This window comes from Copadichromis virginalis, linkage group LG8 (assembly GCF_057382275.1).
Source record: "Copadichromis virginalis isolate Kocher_CV1m ecotype Utaka linkage group LG8, C_Virginalis_male_GT1.1, whole genome shotgun sequence".
Classification (NCBI taxonomy): Eukaryota; Metazoa; Chordata; class Actinopteri; order Cichliformes; family Cichlidae; genus Copadichromis; species Copadichromis virginalis.
The window spans coordinates 19,755,850-19,773,802 of record NC_140625.1 but is presented as its reverse complement, the minus strand read 5'-3'; the positions used below and the strand labels follow the sequence as shown (position 1 = coordinate 19,773,802).

At 43.9% G+C, this 17,953-nt stretch overlaps 1 protein-coding gene across 18 annotated transcripts in view; it reads left to right on the top strand.

Annotated features, from left to right (window-relative positions):
• The window catches only part of tcf7l2 (transcription factor 7 like 2), a 107,929-nt gene that overhangs the window by 20,499 nt on the left and 69,477 nt on the right, over nucleotides 1–17,953 (top strand). For 17 of the 18 annotated variants that reach the window (XM_085466390.1, XM_085466389.1, XM_085466387.1 and 14 more), the window contains exons 1-3: nucleotides 88–281; nucleotides 482–548; nucleotides 750–874. The exons of the other annotated variant lie outside the window; for it this stretch is intronic. In XM_085466390.1, the coding sequence (XP_085322516.1) occupies nucleotides 93–281; nucleotides 482–548; nucleotides 750–874 (381 nt within the window). In that variant the 5' untranslated portion in view covers nucleotides 88–92. Of the gene's footprint in view, nucleotides 1–87; nucleotides 282–481; nucleotides 549–749; nucleotides 875–17,953 lie in introns of those variants that run through there. 18 annotated transcript variants of the gene reach the window in all.

The window sequence follows — 17,953 nt, the reverse complement described above, 5'->3', positions numbered from 1 at the left end:
AAGGTTTTTTTTAAAAACTTTTTTTTTGGTTTTTTTGTGCCCCCTTGTCTCTTAAAAAAAAAGAAAAGAGAAAAGATTTTTGCTCGGGAAAAATGCCGCAGCTCAACGGCGGTGGAGGGGACGATCTGGGCGCAAACGATGAAATGATTTCCTTCAAAGACGAAGGGGAGCAGGAAGAGAAAATTTCGGAGAACTCCTCGGCAGAAAGGGATTTAGCAGATGTCAAATCTTCTCTTGTAAACGAGTCGGAAACAAATCAGAACAGCTCGTCGGATTCAGAGGTGAGTTCAGTCTGTTTCTTCGCATGTTAGAGAAAAAAAAATCGGGGATCGATCGTCCCCCCGGCGCTGTTTTTAAGTTTAGGGGCCTACATTTACTAACACTGTAACAGCGGGTGGACTTGGAAAGAAAGTTAACTATCGCCCTTCACCGTCCGCTGTGCTAACTTTAACGCAATCCTTGTGTTTCATTGCATTTCAAGGCGGAAAGACGGCCTGCGCCTAGATCTGAAACTTTCAGAGACAAAACAAGGGAAAGTTTAGAGGAGGGTGAGTTTCTGCTTTATTGTTCACTCTTGTTTTTTATTTTATTTCTACCTACAACATGACATTATATGTGCCTGTGCCTCCGCCTTTTATTATGCAATTGCAATTTTTTTGCAAAAAAAAAAAAAAAGTTCTCAAGGCCACTTTATAAAAAAAAGTTTTCTTCTCTCCCACAACCCCCTCTTCCCCCCCTCGCCATGTTAGCTGCGAAAAGGCAAGATGGAGGGCTGTTCAAGAGCCCACCGTACCCGGGCTATCCATTTATAATGATCCCCGATCTCACAAGCCCCTACCTTCCCAATGGATCACTTTCTCCAACAGCACGCACAGTAAGTTCATTTATTTACAGCTTGTATGTGCACACACACTCGTCACACACACACACACACACACACACACTGACTCCCCGGGTTAGGCGCCGAGGCAAAGGCAGACGCGGAGTGTTGTCACCCTGAAGTGCAGCCGATAAAAATGCAGAGCCAAGTTTTGCAAACTCCCCGTGAAGTGTACAGTACAATGGCATGCATGCGTGCATGCGTGCCCGCACGCGGCTCCCAGCCCGTTTGCCCTGGTCAGAAGCTAGCATGCTAACAGTGCTAAAGAGCTGCAAGTGGGTTAAAATAAAAGGAGAAAAGGAAAAACAGAAATAAGTAGGTTATTGTTATATGTCAGCTTTACGTGCACGGCATTTTTACCAATATTTTTAGCAACTTTTAAATCAAATGCACAAGCCCCTGTGAAAATTTTATTCTCCTTGTTATAATTTAATAATGATTATGACATTATTATTGTTGTTATTATCATTATTACTACTAAGGGTCTGCGTATTCTCCAGGCTTACAAGTGCATGTTTTTACTCTCCTGAATAATGCAGTTGGCTTGTGTTTGCATGGCCTCATCAAAAATGCCCTTTTTTCTAAATGCAACACCATGCATGAGCATTCAGGCCTTTATATAGCAGCTTTTCTGACACACTGTAAGCAGGGGAAAGCAGTGTAAAACCACACAAATAAAATCAATATGCAAATTGGGTTGGTTTTTTTTTGCAGAGTGATTTGCATGTGTCAAAACCTGTAAAGACACTATGTAAAAGATGCATGCGTGATAGCTTTCCCCCCTGAAACATCAAGCAGTGCATTTTTTTCTTTTTAATTTAATTTTTTACTTTTTCTAATTATTCTTTCAAATGCGTGTGTATATATATACATATACAGACATATATATATATATTTCTATATGTTTGAATGTATGGTGTGATTTACTGATAGGAATTGTGTGAGACTGTGCTGTTTTGCATCTGCACTGCCTTTGCTCCCAGCGAGGAATCCATGGCAAACATGTGCCATGCAGTAAACCCATATTTATAAATAAATTCATGTTATTTATTTAAACACAATCAGCCATGCTGTAATTATGCCCACTTACTCATTTGCTCAGCACCTCGCCGGTCCCACTGGGCGATGGCAATCCTTAAGCAGCATAATTTTCTCAACCATGGGTGTTGTTTTTTTTTTTTTTCCTTTTTCTTTGCCCCCCTATTTTAAACGGTTGCAATTACAAGTCTGCGCTTTAGGACCTGTCATCTCATTTTACAAGGTTAAGGCAAAGACCAGGCATTAGGAAATGTGACCCTCCAACACCCCCCCGCCGCCACCACCACCACCACCTCAGCTCTGCCTAACGAAACTGATATTTGTTACCTCTTTTTTTTTTGTGTGTTCTCCGCACACCTTGGAAATCAACGCACATCTGACACACAATGCCTTCTTTTGTGTTTGACACAAATTCTGCTTTTGAGTTCAACATGATCACCCATGGTTTCACATGAAATATTTCTTTTGCTGCTTACACAGGTTCTCTCTTTGCGTGCGTGCTTCTTTTGCACATAGGAGAACATTTTGCCATTCATTCTCTCTTAGTCAGCCAGCCTTTTTAACGCTGCTGGCTGGTATGTGGAATTAGTCACTCATTATTCTCATCAGCACTGACACAAACACACATTCACAACAACACGCATGATTTGAAGTGAAGCACTTCCTTGTTTCGATGGCAGAGTTTTGTAGTTTGCTGTCACACACTACTGTGTGTGGAGCGCTCGTTTCCTTGTGCTTATGCAGCAGTTAGAAAAGCAGTAAACTGTGTGGTATGGCTGGAGGATGCTGCGGCGAGACCGTATTGACCTTTGCCCTCTTAATGATGCCCTTGAAATACTATTCTCGGACATAATTGAGGAAAGGAAAGATTTTTAATTTTTTTTTTTTAAATATATGCTCCCAGATTTATTTATTTATTTTTTTATCTGTTGTTTTCCTCTCTGTGCCGCTTTCCCTTATTTAAGGAAAAGTCATTACAAAATCTAAAAGAAGGAGGTGCTCGTTTGCAGATGATTAGGAAACCTTTATTACAGCTTAACCTACTGATGCACCTGGACGTGGTTTTTGACTTATGGTGGTCTTCCTACTGTACTGCCTCGGCCCCCTCTTGTCTGCAGCGCGCTGTGTGTCCAGCCATTAGCGCTTTGAAGTCAGCGGTCGCTGTAATATAAATCTATTAGACTTAAAGCTGGCATAAATAATTCACCTGGACATTGATTAGCTGTCTTGCTCCCTAACATGTCGTGTAAGGCACTGAATATGACTGCTAGTATCATTAGAATGAGACTTTCTCCTTCATGGCATGAAAGGCTTTGATTCTCGCTGCTTTTACCTTCGCCTTTTCTTTTTCTCCACTCGGTTTTGGTGATGCTGCGATGCTGGTTTTTCCTTTTGCCTCTTTAAAAATTATATAAATGAATACAATTGATTGGAAGTCTTACAGGCTAAATTCTGATGGGTTTAAATGTTTCCCATCAGCTGGCGGTGATTCTGATCTCCCTGGACGTCTTAACTTGCTTCACTTATTTAGTGTTTGCATGACTTAAGGAGGGGAAAAAAAGATTTCTTGCATGTGGCTATTACGATAGTTTGTCTGACCTCTGGGAGTCATAACCAGTGAAAATTTGTTTTTCCTACCACCTAAGCCCAAGGAGGCTCACAATTTAGTATCATTTAGCAATTTGACATGACGCTGTGCCCGGGCTTTAAAAGCTTTCCTGCCCTCGTCTCCTCCTCTCCTTTCCCTGCCGTCTCCCTCCTCCCTAAACCTCACACAAAGGCCTACTGGATCACTCTGTGCAGGTTGAATTGCAGAAGTGGCCTGGCTAGTTCACCCTGGGTTTTCTATCTCCTTTCCCCCTGTTCCCTTTGCTCTCTTCCTTTCTTCCTCACTACCTTTTGTTTCCTGCCAATGCTAACACTAGGCTTTTTTAAAAAAAGGCGGCGGGTTAACTCCCGGTGCTGTGGGCTAATATCTACACCTCAACAGGTCTGTGGATGCAGAGGCTGAGGGAGGGAGAATGGGATCTGGGCGGCCAGCTCCCCTGCATCGGGGCTGCTGGGCCGTAAATCCACTGGCTTTATTTACTGCCTCGCGGACTTATGAATGTTAAGATATTTGACGCCACCCCTGGCCCCATAATTCTCCAGGCCTGGAGACTTTTGGCGGAGGTTTTGAGTTTCGACGTATAATTACGAGCAGTTTAAAAAAGAACGAGAAAGTGCACGGGGTGGGGAGCAAAACGGGGGATGAAGACACAACACTGTGCATCCAATACTGTGTTTAGAGTGGGAAGGGAGGAAAATAAGAAAGACTCTCCGAGAACCCGTGATGATTCTACTACAGGGCGGTGAAAAGGCTTTGTGTGGTTGAAACAATAGTTTTCTCCCCTTTTTTTCCTCTTTTGTTTCATTCGTCTAGTCACGCCAGGACTGCTCATGTTGCTGCACATTCACCTATTTTTTTAATAAAAAAACATAAATCTACTTTGATACGGGGCCCGACTCGGTCTTTTGTCTTTTTTTATTTTATTTTTAAGGAAGAAATAATGGAGGATTTTCTGGTGAGATTATTATAATCAACACGCATAAGTGCACACCACCTCCTTTGTGCTCACGTGCACACATTGCTGTGGCCTGTTATCTGTTATAAATGACACAGACAGTATCTTTCCTAAACATGGCAGCAGCATAAGCATAACAATGGTATATCATATGGATTATGTGTGTTCGGCTGTTGTAAAATGGATTTTATTTTTTTGTGGCCGTGACAAGGGGGGAAGATAGTTTAATGCGGATTTAAGGGATAGGGCCCACACCTTATCAAATTGGCTTTACATGTTAATAGGGCCTAATTGGTGTCCGTGGGGGGTTTGGTGGCACGACGTGGCCGCATTTTGTGCCTCAAGCTGCAGAATGCACTCCGAATTTAGTTGGAAGGTTGCGCTCCTTTTGTCTTGCAAATCACTTTTGTTTACAAAGTATGGCGGAAGCGGCTCCCGCTCACTCTCTCACTCACTCTCCCCCATCTCTCTCTTCCTCTTCTGCATCTACTCCCTCTTTTCCTCTCACTCGCTCTCCGCTGCTTCTCTCATCCTAGGCAAGGAGAGGGGGAAAAGGAAAAAAAGGTCCTTATTTTTCTTCGACTCAATAAACACTCATAAAAAAAAAGTACAATCTGCTTTGGATTTGAGGAGTTAAGTTAGAGAAAAGGGGGAGGCGGGGGTGGCTGGGAAGCAAAGTTTGGCACCATTAAACTAAAATTGGGGTCTGCTAGACATTAGCGGTGCACAGCACATTCTCAGAGCTTAATTAGTCCGAACTGTAATTGTTCATGGTCTGCCAATAGGAGTAATGCTCAGAAAAAGTGGAGTTGCACTAAATCGGCCCGGGGTTTTTAAAACAATAAATCACTCGCATATTTGTGCCGTGATTCAAATGGAGGCTCGACCTCTCCCATCTCGACATGTGGTAAATTGTAAAGTCAATGAATCGCAGATGTAGGGGTGGGGTGGGGGGATTGGTGATGGTGCTGAGGACTCAGAAAGAGAGCGAGAGAGAGGGAGTACAGTAAGGTTTTGTTAGTGCCTGGTGAATGAATGGAAAAGATTTGTGCAGTAAATATTTACCTTTTTATATATAAAATATAAAAAAAAAATTCTCCCTGCTAGCGGGGCTTAATTGTCTAATGCTGATGATGTTGGCAGGCTGAGCCGTGTGAGAGCTTACGCGCTCGTCGATCTGTCACTCCGCTTGAAACACCACAGAGGCAGGAGGAAAAAAAAAATCAGTCAGTTTGTGGGGTGTGTTTCTAATCAGATTTTAAACTAGTGCGAAGGGAGTAGTGGTTCCCTGGTGGCAGTGTGAGCTGGGTTTGGGTGTAGCAGCTGCAGTAAAGTCTGGTTTGGAGCTGAACCTTTTTTTTTTTTAAAAATTAAATCATCGACTTTATTGCTTTTAATGTAATAACGGCTAATCTGAGGCCTAATTTTGCCTTCGATGTGACATTATGCCTGTTAATCATTATCAATCTGGATATATATATGTATATGTTTATTTTTGCTTTTTATTCTTAAAAGTGAATTAATCCATTTATCCTAGTTTCCGTCAGTGAGCCACCAACACTCTGCTTTTCTGTGTCTGAGCAAAGAAAAAAAAAGGCATTAGTTAAGCAGCTGTGCACTGGGGTCCCTCTTACCCCAGCCCCCTGGTGTAACCCCCTTCCTCTCCCAGTTTACCCCCACCCATCCAGCCCCACCTCTTTCTCCAGTGCATTTCTATAGAGCTGAACACAAAGATACTACTGTACATCTGGAATGAAACTTGTGTCATCTGTTTAAATATATGCTAGCTCCACTCTTGGCCCACAGGGATTAGGGCTCCCTCAAACATGGAAATTAAATTATTGTGTGTGTGTGTCCATGTAGCCACACTTAAAATCTCTTATCTGTGTATGTTACCTTATTTTAGCTCAATGTACCCCGGTGAACAGCTCATCTTGCACATCCACAGCATTGTGGGCAAGTTCATGCTTAATATCAAAAGCAGTGTGGAGATATATGCTTGAGAAGCCAATATTTTCCCATTTTACTTCTTCCTCTTACAAAAATATTTGCACTGTTGGAATATGTTACCAACAATATACGCCAAGTTCCTTAAAAAAAAAAAAAAAAAGCAAAGAAAAACAAAAAACCTTTCTGTCTCTTTATGGATTTTAAATTACTGAAGAGCAGCAGGGTACAAATGCAGGTGTTCCTAGGATGGAATGAACTTCTGAACTTATATGGAAGTGGCGATAAGATAATTAAAAGTGGTTGCTGGAAATTTTCTTAGCAGTGTTACTTTGCTGCATCCAGCAAAAGAAGATAAGGTTAAATGACTATTGATCGCATCTTTTTAGATATGAAGGTTATGGGTAGGGCTAGGATTAGCTGCTTTCAAGAGATGATTACCTAGAATTGGTATTTTTATTTTTTTCTATTTTTTAAAAGCGTCGTAATTACAAAAAAACATTGGAAATGTCACTTTTTAACAAGGCGGTGGATGCTGTGTATGTGCATCCAAGAAGGAAGCCACAGATTGTTTGTCATATTCCTTTTCCTCTAAGTTCATTCATAATGGTACCAGAGTGCTCCAGTAGTCAAATGAGTTCACCAGTAGCTGAGTGGGAGGGGAGGGAGGGGCTCAGAGAAAAGCGGGAAATGTGTGTTAGGCCTCTGTCTGTGTGTGTGTGAGTGAATTGGGACGGTGGGGGGGCCTGGGGGTCGACCGCACAAAAGCTGTCTGAATAGAGCGCATAATTGCTGTTAATGCCAGGGCAATGAGAGCAGCGACAGTTCCTGGCTAGATGTCCAAACAATAGTGCCCCTCGGCTTCACATTTATCTTCCCGTTTGGAGGAATGAAAAAAAAAAGGGGGGGGGGGGAAAGAGAGGAACACAGATTGGAACAGGAGAGTTTCAGTTTTCATTCACGCCTGACGAACAGGCATGTGTTCATGTGCGTGGTTCGCGTCTCTGAATAAACCCCCCTCCCGCCCCGCCGCCCTATCTCTCGGCCCAACCTCCACTCCACGTTTTCCCTTCGTGCTTCCCATTCTCGTCGTCATCAGAAAATATTTGCCTTAAAAGCTCTGGGTGAGAAGGCCGCCGTGACGCTGGGAGGAATTCTGGTTGCTGTCGACCTTCTGTTTGGATTGCGGCATGTGTTTGGGAGGGGTCAAAGTGCACTGGCTCTGACATGCTTTTCGTTGACGAACGAGCTTCCCCTCTCACCCCCTTTTTCTTTCTGATGGGGAGTGCTTGAGTATCCATTGGAGGTTGTTGTTTTTTTTTCCCGTAATTCCAGCTTGTGTGTGTGTGAATGCAGGGAGGAGGTGCCAAACTGCCATCACAGCTCCTAATGATCACGTTGGGCTAGATAATGACTAGCCGTGCCAGTGTGCAGTGAACACCTGTGGTACACCAGCCTTTTATGGATGTGGTACAATGTCCTGGAATGTACCACAGAAGAAGAATTTCATTCATTCATTCCAGTATCTGTTTTAAAAATACTTTCCTCACTTTTTCCTCACAAAAGTGGTGGCAGTGTGATTTAAATATTCACATCTAGATATTAAACATTAATTATACAAAAGTCTTTGTCCGGTGTTCATCCAGCCACGCGCAATATATTATGCAGATGGTTGTTTTTCTACCCAGTTTGTATCTGCAGCCTTAATGTAGTCAAGGGAATTTCAGTATGCAGATAATCTGTTCAAAATGGCTCAGATGGGAAGGAGGCACTTGTGTGTGCTAAACACATAATAGAGGAGTTTAAGGTGATAAAAGTCCAGTCAATGTATTTTTAATCTACTAATTAAACTTTTAATTGTAGCGGGATAAGCTCCAAGGAGCGTGTGTTCGTGTGATTATGTGTGTGTGTGTGTTTTGGAAGCGAAGCCGGTCCGCTAATGAGGTGATCGTCTGCTTTTTTTGTCGTCAGGAGGTGGTGGATTCATAACTCCTCGCAAAAGGTGAGGGAGGGTTTAAAAGTGTGAGCGAAATAAATGCATTTACTAATCTGCGGATTATGGCGGGATTTGTGTAAAAAAAAAAAAATGTTGGCAAGATTATTTTAAAATGCACAAGGCTAATAAAATGTAACCTCCATACCCTGCGATGTGGTGCAACTTTAGAGTCTTTTTCTTTTTTTTCTTTTTTTTAGCTAGTTGATGAAGCAATTCCAGTGGAAAACAGATTAAGAGTAAATTCCCATGTTAACTCTTTAACCAGCTGTTAGAAACCTATTTACACACAATAATAATACGCCTCTTTTAAAGAGACAGCTGTTGGCTTGCGTACAGCACTAGATAACATTTCATGAGAACAGCTTGTCACATCCACACACGGCCTGCACATGGGCACTGAATTGCCAGTCATTGTGCAGGTGATGATATTTGGAAGTGCATATATATATATATAAATACATATAAACTTCTGCTTTTGACCAATTTTTAAATAATAAGATGGATTTTTAATTTTTATATGGCATAGCATATTTTTTCCCCATTATTTTCTTAATGGCTTCAGTTTTAAAAAAATAAATCCCCCCTCCCATCCCTTCCCTGGCATTCTCAGTATTATGTATTCATCCGGGCTCCAGTGAGAGGCCAGTGTGTCACCAGTGTTCAGGGTCAATTCCAAAAGTGCACAAATTGACTGGTGGAAGTGAATTGTCAATTGTCTTTCTCCCTCGAGGGGTCAGAGTGAATGGAGAGGCTTGTTTGGACAACTGTCCCGAGGTGAGATGTGTGGCCCTCTCTGTCCAGCCAGAGGGGATGGACTGATGAACGGACAAGAGAGCGGGGAAACGATTGAACAGCAGATAGGCAAGACGACGCTGTGGAGGTAGAAAACAATGCAGTCTCGTCCCCCTGAAATCACAGTTTTGATTGAGCGGATTTAGTTGGCAACTCTTGATGGTATCCAGTGGAGGCACTGACACAATAGGGAAGTAATTATCACAGTCTTCCTATAATAAAACCAACACTGAATGACGCCTGGTCTCTGTGTTAAATATTAAATCTATTCCCATAACTTAAATGTACATAGTTCTGCACGGATACTGAAAATCAGGTTATTCCAAAAGTTTATTTTTTAATTTTGATCCCAGTAAAACTCAACTAAAGTCCACAATTCATTGATGGATCAACACGTAAGGCAAGATATGTCTCTAACTATTTGGATAGTCATATGTATGACTTTTGCATGCTCTACTGTGTGGGTTAAATTGTTCCGCTAAAGCGGATCTTTACTGTGCGATTATTTCGAGAACTATTCATTTTATTCTTAGATGGAACCTAGTTTTAGTTTACTGTCCATTGGCATGCAAACCAAAGGTTCATTTTATAGATTAACTTTGAACCTGAAACCACCAGTTCAGCCATAATGAAAGTTGAGATTAGAGGCAGGCATTACTAAGCAGGTTTGGCCTTTGTGTCATGTGATGCACGTCACAGTGTACTTTAGAACCAGAAGGTGTTTTATCTTCACTTTACTGCCTCCTCTATCTTTATTGGCAGCCACACTTTGCATATTTCGTGTACCAATAAAGATAAATTTCCTGCTTTATCATTACAGATGGCGTCAAATGGTTAAGGTCTGGCTCGGCGATGTTATTATTTTAGCTCTCAGGGTGGTCAGCTAGGACTACAGCATTCAGCAGCATGGGGAGCATTTCTGGAAGATGCAACCTGTTTTGCATGTTGTATAAAAGCCCTTTGTCTGTTGTGGATGACCCTTGCTGTTGTAAGGCCTGTATCTGTCTCTGCTCAGGCAGGCAGGCAGGCAGGCCTGCAGTGAGGATGCAGCAGCTGGCCTGGGCCCAGGCACAGGAATGCTGTGTGTGCTGTTTAAACACTGGCTTGTCTCAGTGCAGGCCTAGAGGACTGGAGGGAAGGAAGTTGCAGCATGTTTACATAGCTGAATTGTCCGTTGCCCCCCCCCCCCCAATGGCTGATACACTTCTGTTCAAACATCCACAAGTGTGGAGATGACCCCCGTTGATGCCGGTGTTCACAGCTCTGCCTTAACACTTACTTCTTTCTCTCTGAATGTGTGTGTGTGTGTGTGAACACTGAACACTCATAGCCAGTACTTTCTTCCCTGCTGTGGGTGTTTGCTGTTTTAACCTGGAGGCTTGGATAATAGATAAAAAGTGTTATAAGGGAGCATTTATCACACTGAGAATGGCAACAAGAAGAGATATTCAGACAGATGAAGCGATAGAGGGGAACCTCATTGCTTCAACCAAGGTCCTATCCAAGCAGGGAGCCAGCCATTGACATACGGTGGAATTGTCATCTAATTGTTGTTTGAATTACCTGTTATGATCCAATGACAAATCTCTCACACTCTTGCCATCAGAGCGGAAAATGCATCCGGGGATTGGCATGATCTTTGTGAGTGTGTAAACCTGGCTTCAACAAGATGGATAAATGCAATTACTGGACAGACCTGGAGAGGAGAAAATCCATTTAAAGCCCGTAAAGCTAAGCAGGGGCCGTGCTTAATTCATTTGGCCAATTTACGGGTGATGTACGAGTGTCAGGGCACATTAGTCAGGCGGGGGGAGAGGTGAGTGTATGCTGGCTCAATGGGTTGGGTGTATTTTCTTTCTTTTTTGGGGAGGGGGGGCTTTTTGGTAGCAGAGTCTCCTTGAGACCGGGTTCCATGCTTTCCTCCAGACAAAGCCAGTGGAGCCTGGACATGGAAATGACAAAAAGATGCACTGAGTGGGAGGGAAGCGGGATTGCTTTGCAAATGAGGTGGGGAAATGTTGCTTTGGTCTGCTGGGCAGCAGAGTGAGTACCGGCATGCTTTGCCATACCAAGAGCTCAATCAGGTGCTGTCAGCAACCCTCGCGTCCTACAAGTTAAACGACTGATTTTTATATAGAAGTGTAAACGCTTGTGACCAGTGTTGTTGCCTAGTTTCTGTTTTTTTTTTAAGTTTATTAATAGTGCCTTTGCAAACACTTTCGCAAACACTTTAATTTTAGTTAAAGATAATGAAGGAAGAGCAGACTAAAGCGTTAGAGGGCTCTGTTCATTTTGATCCCTGCTGACTTTGAAACTCTCTCTCAACTCTTTACTTTCAAAATGAGTTATAATTACATTGTTTATCTAGACTGCAACCGGTTCACCTGAGAAATCTTTGCTTTTGGCCTGTGCAGTGTTTGCCTCAGCCGCTGGCAGTCTCATCCGTGTTACTGTTATTATTTTATCCTGGAGGCACTTTAGTCTCCCAGTGCTTACATTTTTATTTCGTCTGTGCTTCTTGCGCCGCGTAGACCGACTTCTGTTTATCAACTCTTCCAGTGCATTGACATTAGACGTCTTTACTCTGCTTAGTCTGTTACGCAGCCATTGTCTTGGTGGAGCAAAACCACTCAACGGTTACACAAGCTGAGTGGTATGCAAAAACAGTGGTTAGAGCCTCGCCGGGCGGGTGAGAGGCGTTGAGGGAAGCTTTGGTTTACGGCTTCAAGCCGCAGCCTGAATCAGGGCAGGGTTAGCTATCAGACAGAGAGACATGTGAGGCTAAGACCTCACTCACTATGATGCAGATGCTTTTTAAGTGGTTGGGATCACACTTAAGTGCCTCTTGGGTTAGTAGATTTGGATTGCCAGAGTGTATGTGTGTGCACTCGGTGTCAGGGAAAGTGTGCGTTAGCATATGTCACCTGACTGCCAGGCAGCCGGCCTCGGGAAACCAGAGTTAGTGTGAATGCCGGGGCTTGTCAAAGACAGGTGCCACCACTGCGGCCCATGCCTGCCACACAGCAGCTGGGAAAAGACTGCAAGGCCCACGGTCAAGTGTGGGCCATTGGGAGATCGCATCAGGCTAGAATTCCAGATCAGTGGGGGGTGAAATGGGCATGCCTCCCTGCAGTACTGTGGCTTCAAGGGTGATGTATGCATGGTGCATAGGCTTCTCTGTTCACTTTCTGCAGCCAACACTGTTTAAAGTAATTAAATAATTTGTAGGTCAACTTTCCACTTCCTTCAAACATGTCTGTTGCATTGCTCTTGATGATAATCTAACACCGAAAGACATGCAGTGGGTATTTGGGGTATAAATTTTGAGTTGCACATACTGGCTACCATCATGTCCCCTGCTCCTCAGCCCCTTCTGTAAATGTCTCTCGACTTCCTATAGCAATGTGAGGATTGGTGTAGTGTTGTGGCTCAGTGGTGCAGCTTCTTTCCCGAGCACGGCAACTGGAAGCCTCCCCCCGTCATCTCGGGGTATCGTGGGGTTGTGGATGTGCCTGGGAGTCATCACTGTAAGTCCTCTGAGCCTTCTGGGGGAAGTTTCACGGACCCTTTCTTCTCATTTTCTGCACTTGCTTTTGGGATGACTTTGAGTCCTGAAAACTCAAAATCCTGTGCTGTAAATATGCAGATGTAGTCATCGTTTTTCCCTGATCCGCCTGCTCGCTTCTTCCCAGATGCCTGCCTCCCCCGTCCTCATGGGAGAACAACTGCTGGTTGCCATCTATAGGCCAGTGGAATTCCTCACCCTGACTCAAGAATAATAATATAAAAAAAACGTGGAAGTTTTCTATATGCTCCTGCAGATCATTTTACAGCAGTGCCTCTCAACACAACTGTTCCTAGTTAGTGGAAACTTCCAGACTTATTACAGTCACCAACAGGGCAAATTTCTTCACTACCAGTGCTTGTACGTTTAATGCTACATGGCTTGGGGTGACGTTATTTAAGCCAATGAGCCAGTCTGTCCTTGTATGATATGTTAAATTTAGAATTAAATGCTCAGCTGTAAATTATGTAGTCTCCTGGCATGAGACAAATAGTTTTGGTTTAATCTGACACCCACAGGCGTAAGCGGGAGTTACCCCAACTAGGCTGGAGAATTTATGATCATGCCGGCCAGAAGCCATACCCTTTTTGGCCCAGAACCAAAGTTTGGCAACCGAGTTTACATCAGTGGTTGCCATTGCACATTCAGAAATGATCTCAGTGAAAGCATTTTATGCATGACATTAATGAGGCCAGTCAGCACAGTTAATTTGCTGTTATTTAGCTCTGCGGTCGTGTTAAATCATAAACAGGCCGAGAGAGGCCTCACTGCTAACAGTAAGTGTTGAATAAGGGGTAAAACTCAGACCTGAACTTGAGGGGAATCTTGATTCTTGGCTAGGTAGCTCAGTTATCGGAGCTTCCTGGCCAGAAATTGAGATTCTGCGGTTTCAGACGCTGGGAAAGTTAACCTCTAATTGTTCGCAGAAGCTATTGGCAGGAGGAGCTAAGTGATAATGAGTGAGGCATCGATGGGGAACACGGGTTGGATGCTGAGATGAGACAGCTCACACTTGCCGGTCAGGGGTTTTGTTTTTTTTTCATTAGGAAAGAACTTGAGCCCAATGGGATTCTCCCCAATGACAAAATGGTAGTCCTAAAGGGGGAAAGAAATGAAGAAAACCCAGCTCTTTCTTTCTTGGCTCTGTTTTAAGAGACAGACACTTTGTTCACATTTTAAATTGGCCTTGTCATGCGGTTTCCTCCACTGGGCTGCTGGGAGCTGACTGTTTCCACATAGGCCAATGTTCTGTACCAGTTTTGGTTTCGAGAAAAATAAGCGTCTGTTTTTTGTGGCACTGATCGCTGTCGTATTAAACTTGGGTTTTTTGTTGCTTTTTCCCCTCCCCAAAAGCTAACACAGCCGTGCTTGTATTCTTCACGCCTTATATATTTTTTTTAGTATTATTATTATTATCTCAGTTGCAGTTGCTTAACAAGAGGCACATCAGCCTCTGTCCTAACACGGCCACGACCCTGTAACCTCACCCCCGACCCCTCTTCCCGCTTGTACTACAAATCTACTTTTTGTAGTGTTTTTCTGCGTGCCACATTTTCGCAAATAACATCAGTAATCATTCAATTGGGCATAAAGTAATTGAGAGGCGGCCTGCTTGCCATCTGTCTGGTGAGATTACTACTTTCTGTGTAATTAAACGTGTGACCTTGCGGCCATGGAGGGAGGTGCCAGCGGGCGAGCCACTGCCAAAGAGCCAGGCTGTCTTATTTGAAGTCAGAGGGAAGCTGTTGGTGAGGGTGGGAGGGAGAGAGAGTTGTGCGGTTTTAAAAGTTTAGCCCAGCTGCTAAAGATAGCACAGGTTGATGTGAGTTGAGCTTAAGCGGCAGCCTTTACATGGCTGCGTCCTGCGTGTGTCGAAGCCCAAGCCTCAGTCAATTTTGCAATTCTACAGGAGCCTTGTTGAAGTCAGCATGATCCCTGTGTGCATACAGTGTAACCAGGAGAGGATAGAAAAGCAGGGGTCAGAAAAGTGTGTGTATGTGTGTTTCTGTGTGTGCTTGTGGGGTCAGGATGGGCTGAATAGAGACTGCTGTTTTAACTCTGATTTTATGTGTGGTTTTGTTTGGACTCCTGAGGTTTGGTTTCCTTTGGACAGTGTCCAGAGACTACAAGGCCTGCTTCTCCTCAGCTTTCTTGTGAGGCCGACGTGAAGAGCCCTGCAAAGCCCTGTGATTGGATTTCAGCGCTGATCTGGTTGATTTGCGTTGTAAACAGGACATTAAAGACAGGGGAGATGGCGAACTAATGAGTCTTTGTGTCAGTGTGCATACTGCAAAAGGGTGCTTGTGTGGTTTTATCCTCTGCATCCTGCATCGCGGTGTCACACGCCCAGTTAAGAAGAGGAACTAAAACTCCTGTAGATCCCTGATGACATTCAGTATACTCATAGACGTATACATAAACACCAAATGCGCAACTGAAAGAGACATCGGCATGGTTTAGTCAGTGTGGGCTGGATGGTGTCTTGCAATACTTCCGCTCAGATCTGGAAAAAAGAAAAAGTCTCTCTTGTTCCCCCAAACAAAAATAACCGTTTTAATTACTATGGTTGTGCTATGGTGCAGCCACAGCATGGCTGGTGGGACCCAGCTGAGGTGGCACTTGCCACTGGGGATGGGGACAAGGTCTGGGCCGGCCTCCAGGGAAATTACAGGGTGGTGTGGAGGATGGGGGGGAACTGTATCCGTCCTCCAGTCCCTGCTGTCAACCCAGAGAGCTCCTGTTTGCAGCTAAGCGAGGCTCTCTCCGTTTCATCTTCACCCTCTGGAGATAATTGGAGTTGTACTGTGTGTAAACATGTTTTTGGTTTCAAAGATAAGTTTCAGTCTGAAGACCTGTATATCTGCCCGGCATGCAGGGGGAGGAAAAAAATCAGTTTTTAATTTTTTTTCTAAAAAAAGAGCAGCATTTTTAAACTTAACTTGATTCTTATTTTCTGTTTCTTACATTCTTCTTCTTCTGTTTTCTCCCTAACCTCTTCAGCCATCTCCCTTTTCTCTTTTTCCACTACCCCTCCCCTCCCCTCTCTCAGTATGTGCTCTGATTACCTCTCCAAACTGGCAATAAGTTGATTGCTTTACAGAGATGATGTAAGCCTCTGCCCTAGGGTACATCAGGTTGGATTTCTCCCGCTTTATCTTGTAAAGCCTAAATTAACAGCTGGTTTGGTTGGAGTTCTCCTGGATCTGACTAAAGGATTAGGCTTGGTTCTCATGCGAGTCAATCCGGTTTGATTTATTGCAGGTCTATCAAAAAAGATCAATGGGAGTCCTTTTGAAAGTAAATCCTTAATCGCTCTTTGCACTTACGTGTCATCATTGTGAATTTTTTCCCTCCCCTCTGTTTCTTGCTCCCTTCTTTCTCACTCCCTAATTCTTATTCTTTCCTTACACCACTGCCTGTCTGTTTTTATTTTTTTATCTCCTCCTATACCCCACCCAACCCAATCTGCGGTAGCGTTTTGCACTTGTCGATGGTATCATGGTGAATTGCTGGATAGATTTTCTCTCTGTTCTCATTAGTTTTCCATCGGGGCAAATGCTCGCTTTTAAAGCCTCAGGTTGCGATTGCGAATGAAATATAGCCAGTATAGCTTGGTCTTAACCCAAACTTGCCCCAAGTTTTTTTTCTGTATAAGACCCATCAGTCACCTTTGGCCATAAGTAACAAGGATGCTGAAGAAATCAGTGTTTGGTTCTCATATTCTCTTACCCATCTGGGGTTAAATTGGCCATAGATATAAAAGTGAATGACAGGTGATTTGGAAATTAAAGCTCAGTCGGACTATTAATCCCATTTGCATGTTATGGCTGCTGTTTGCATTTGGCACTTTTATTATATCTGACATTGCTGCCTGGTTCCAGCTAATCATCAATGCTTTTGGCTCATTAGTATCCAGGAACTGAAGATCAGAAACGCTTGAGATGTTTTTAACTCAAATAATGACGTATCATCCTTCACTTCCCCTTTGGATCTCTCCTGTCTCATGCTAGCGTTGAAACATTTGCTAAACTGAATGAATTAACTCAATCCTAGCTCTAATTATGGAGCACTGAATGCATTTTTCCTGCATATTCACATACGTCTGTGCTCACAAAATGATATGCGAGTCGAACAACACCCTGCAGCGTGCGGTGTATTTTCTTCCACACTTACGTAAATGGACATGGCAGCTTCTGCTATTTTTCCGCCCAATCTCTCTCCTTCACTTTCCCTTATTTCCTCATTAACAGGGCTCGTTATGTATTAAATATCATCCTCCTCCTCTTCCGCTAGGCTAATTTTCCCCTGCTCCGCCTCCATCGATGCCTTGGCTCTCTAGGAATCTGTATCTTGAAGGATGCAACCAGTATCACTGACAGGAAGACTAGATGGATTGGCAGACCCCCTTTGATGGTGCCAGTGATATGTAGGCCTTCTCCTGGCCAACATTCACATTTATCTTGAGGATTTTCCATGTCTTTAAATATATTTTTGCTCTGACGTATGACTGATGTGATCAGTGTCAAATTCAGGTGTATCTGCTTGGCATGCTCTGTGGCCTGGTTGGCTGTCAGACCTGGGTATGGAGGTGTGGGAGGGGCTCTAAATAAGGGAAGGGGGTGGGGGGTGGAGGTTGGTGGGTGGGTGGGGGGAGTTGGGTGAGATCGACGGGATACGTGGGAAGGAAGGGCTTGCTGTCAGCCAGCTGGACCTCTTAATCCTACAGCCTTGGGGAAAGGGTGTGTGTGAATGTGTGTGTGTGTGAGTGAGTGTGTGTGTGTATTGTGTTTGTCTCGTAGAGATTTGTCAATTTTAGCACACCTCTGCTCGACTCTTTGGCCCAGCTGAGCCCACAATCGCGCGTGCGTGCGCTTGGTAGTGTGTTGTGTGAGTGTCTCTGCTCCAGTGAGACACAACCAGGATTTCATGCACGCTGTGTTTACTGTAGTCTTCGCTTTAACAGCACACTGTATATTTATGTCAAGACGACACAGTCTCTCACCCCCTTGATGTTGGAGAGGAGCTGGTGGTTGGTGCAGGGTGGAAGTGTCTGTCTGTGTTTGCACGTACACGCATGTGTGTGTTGAGGGTAATTTTTGTACTGTGTTGCTGGTTGAGGAGGAACCCGTGGATGGGGGTGGGGGGGCAGGACACTGCCAGCGCCACTCACT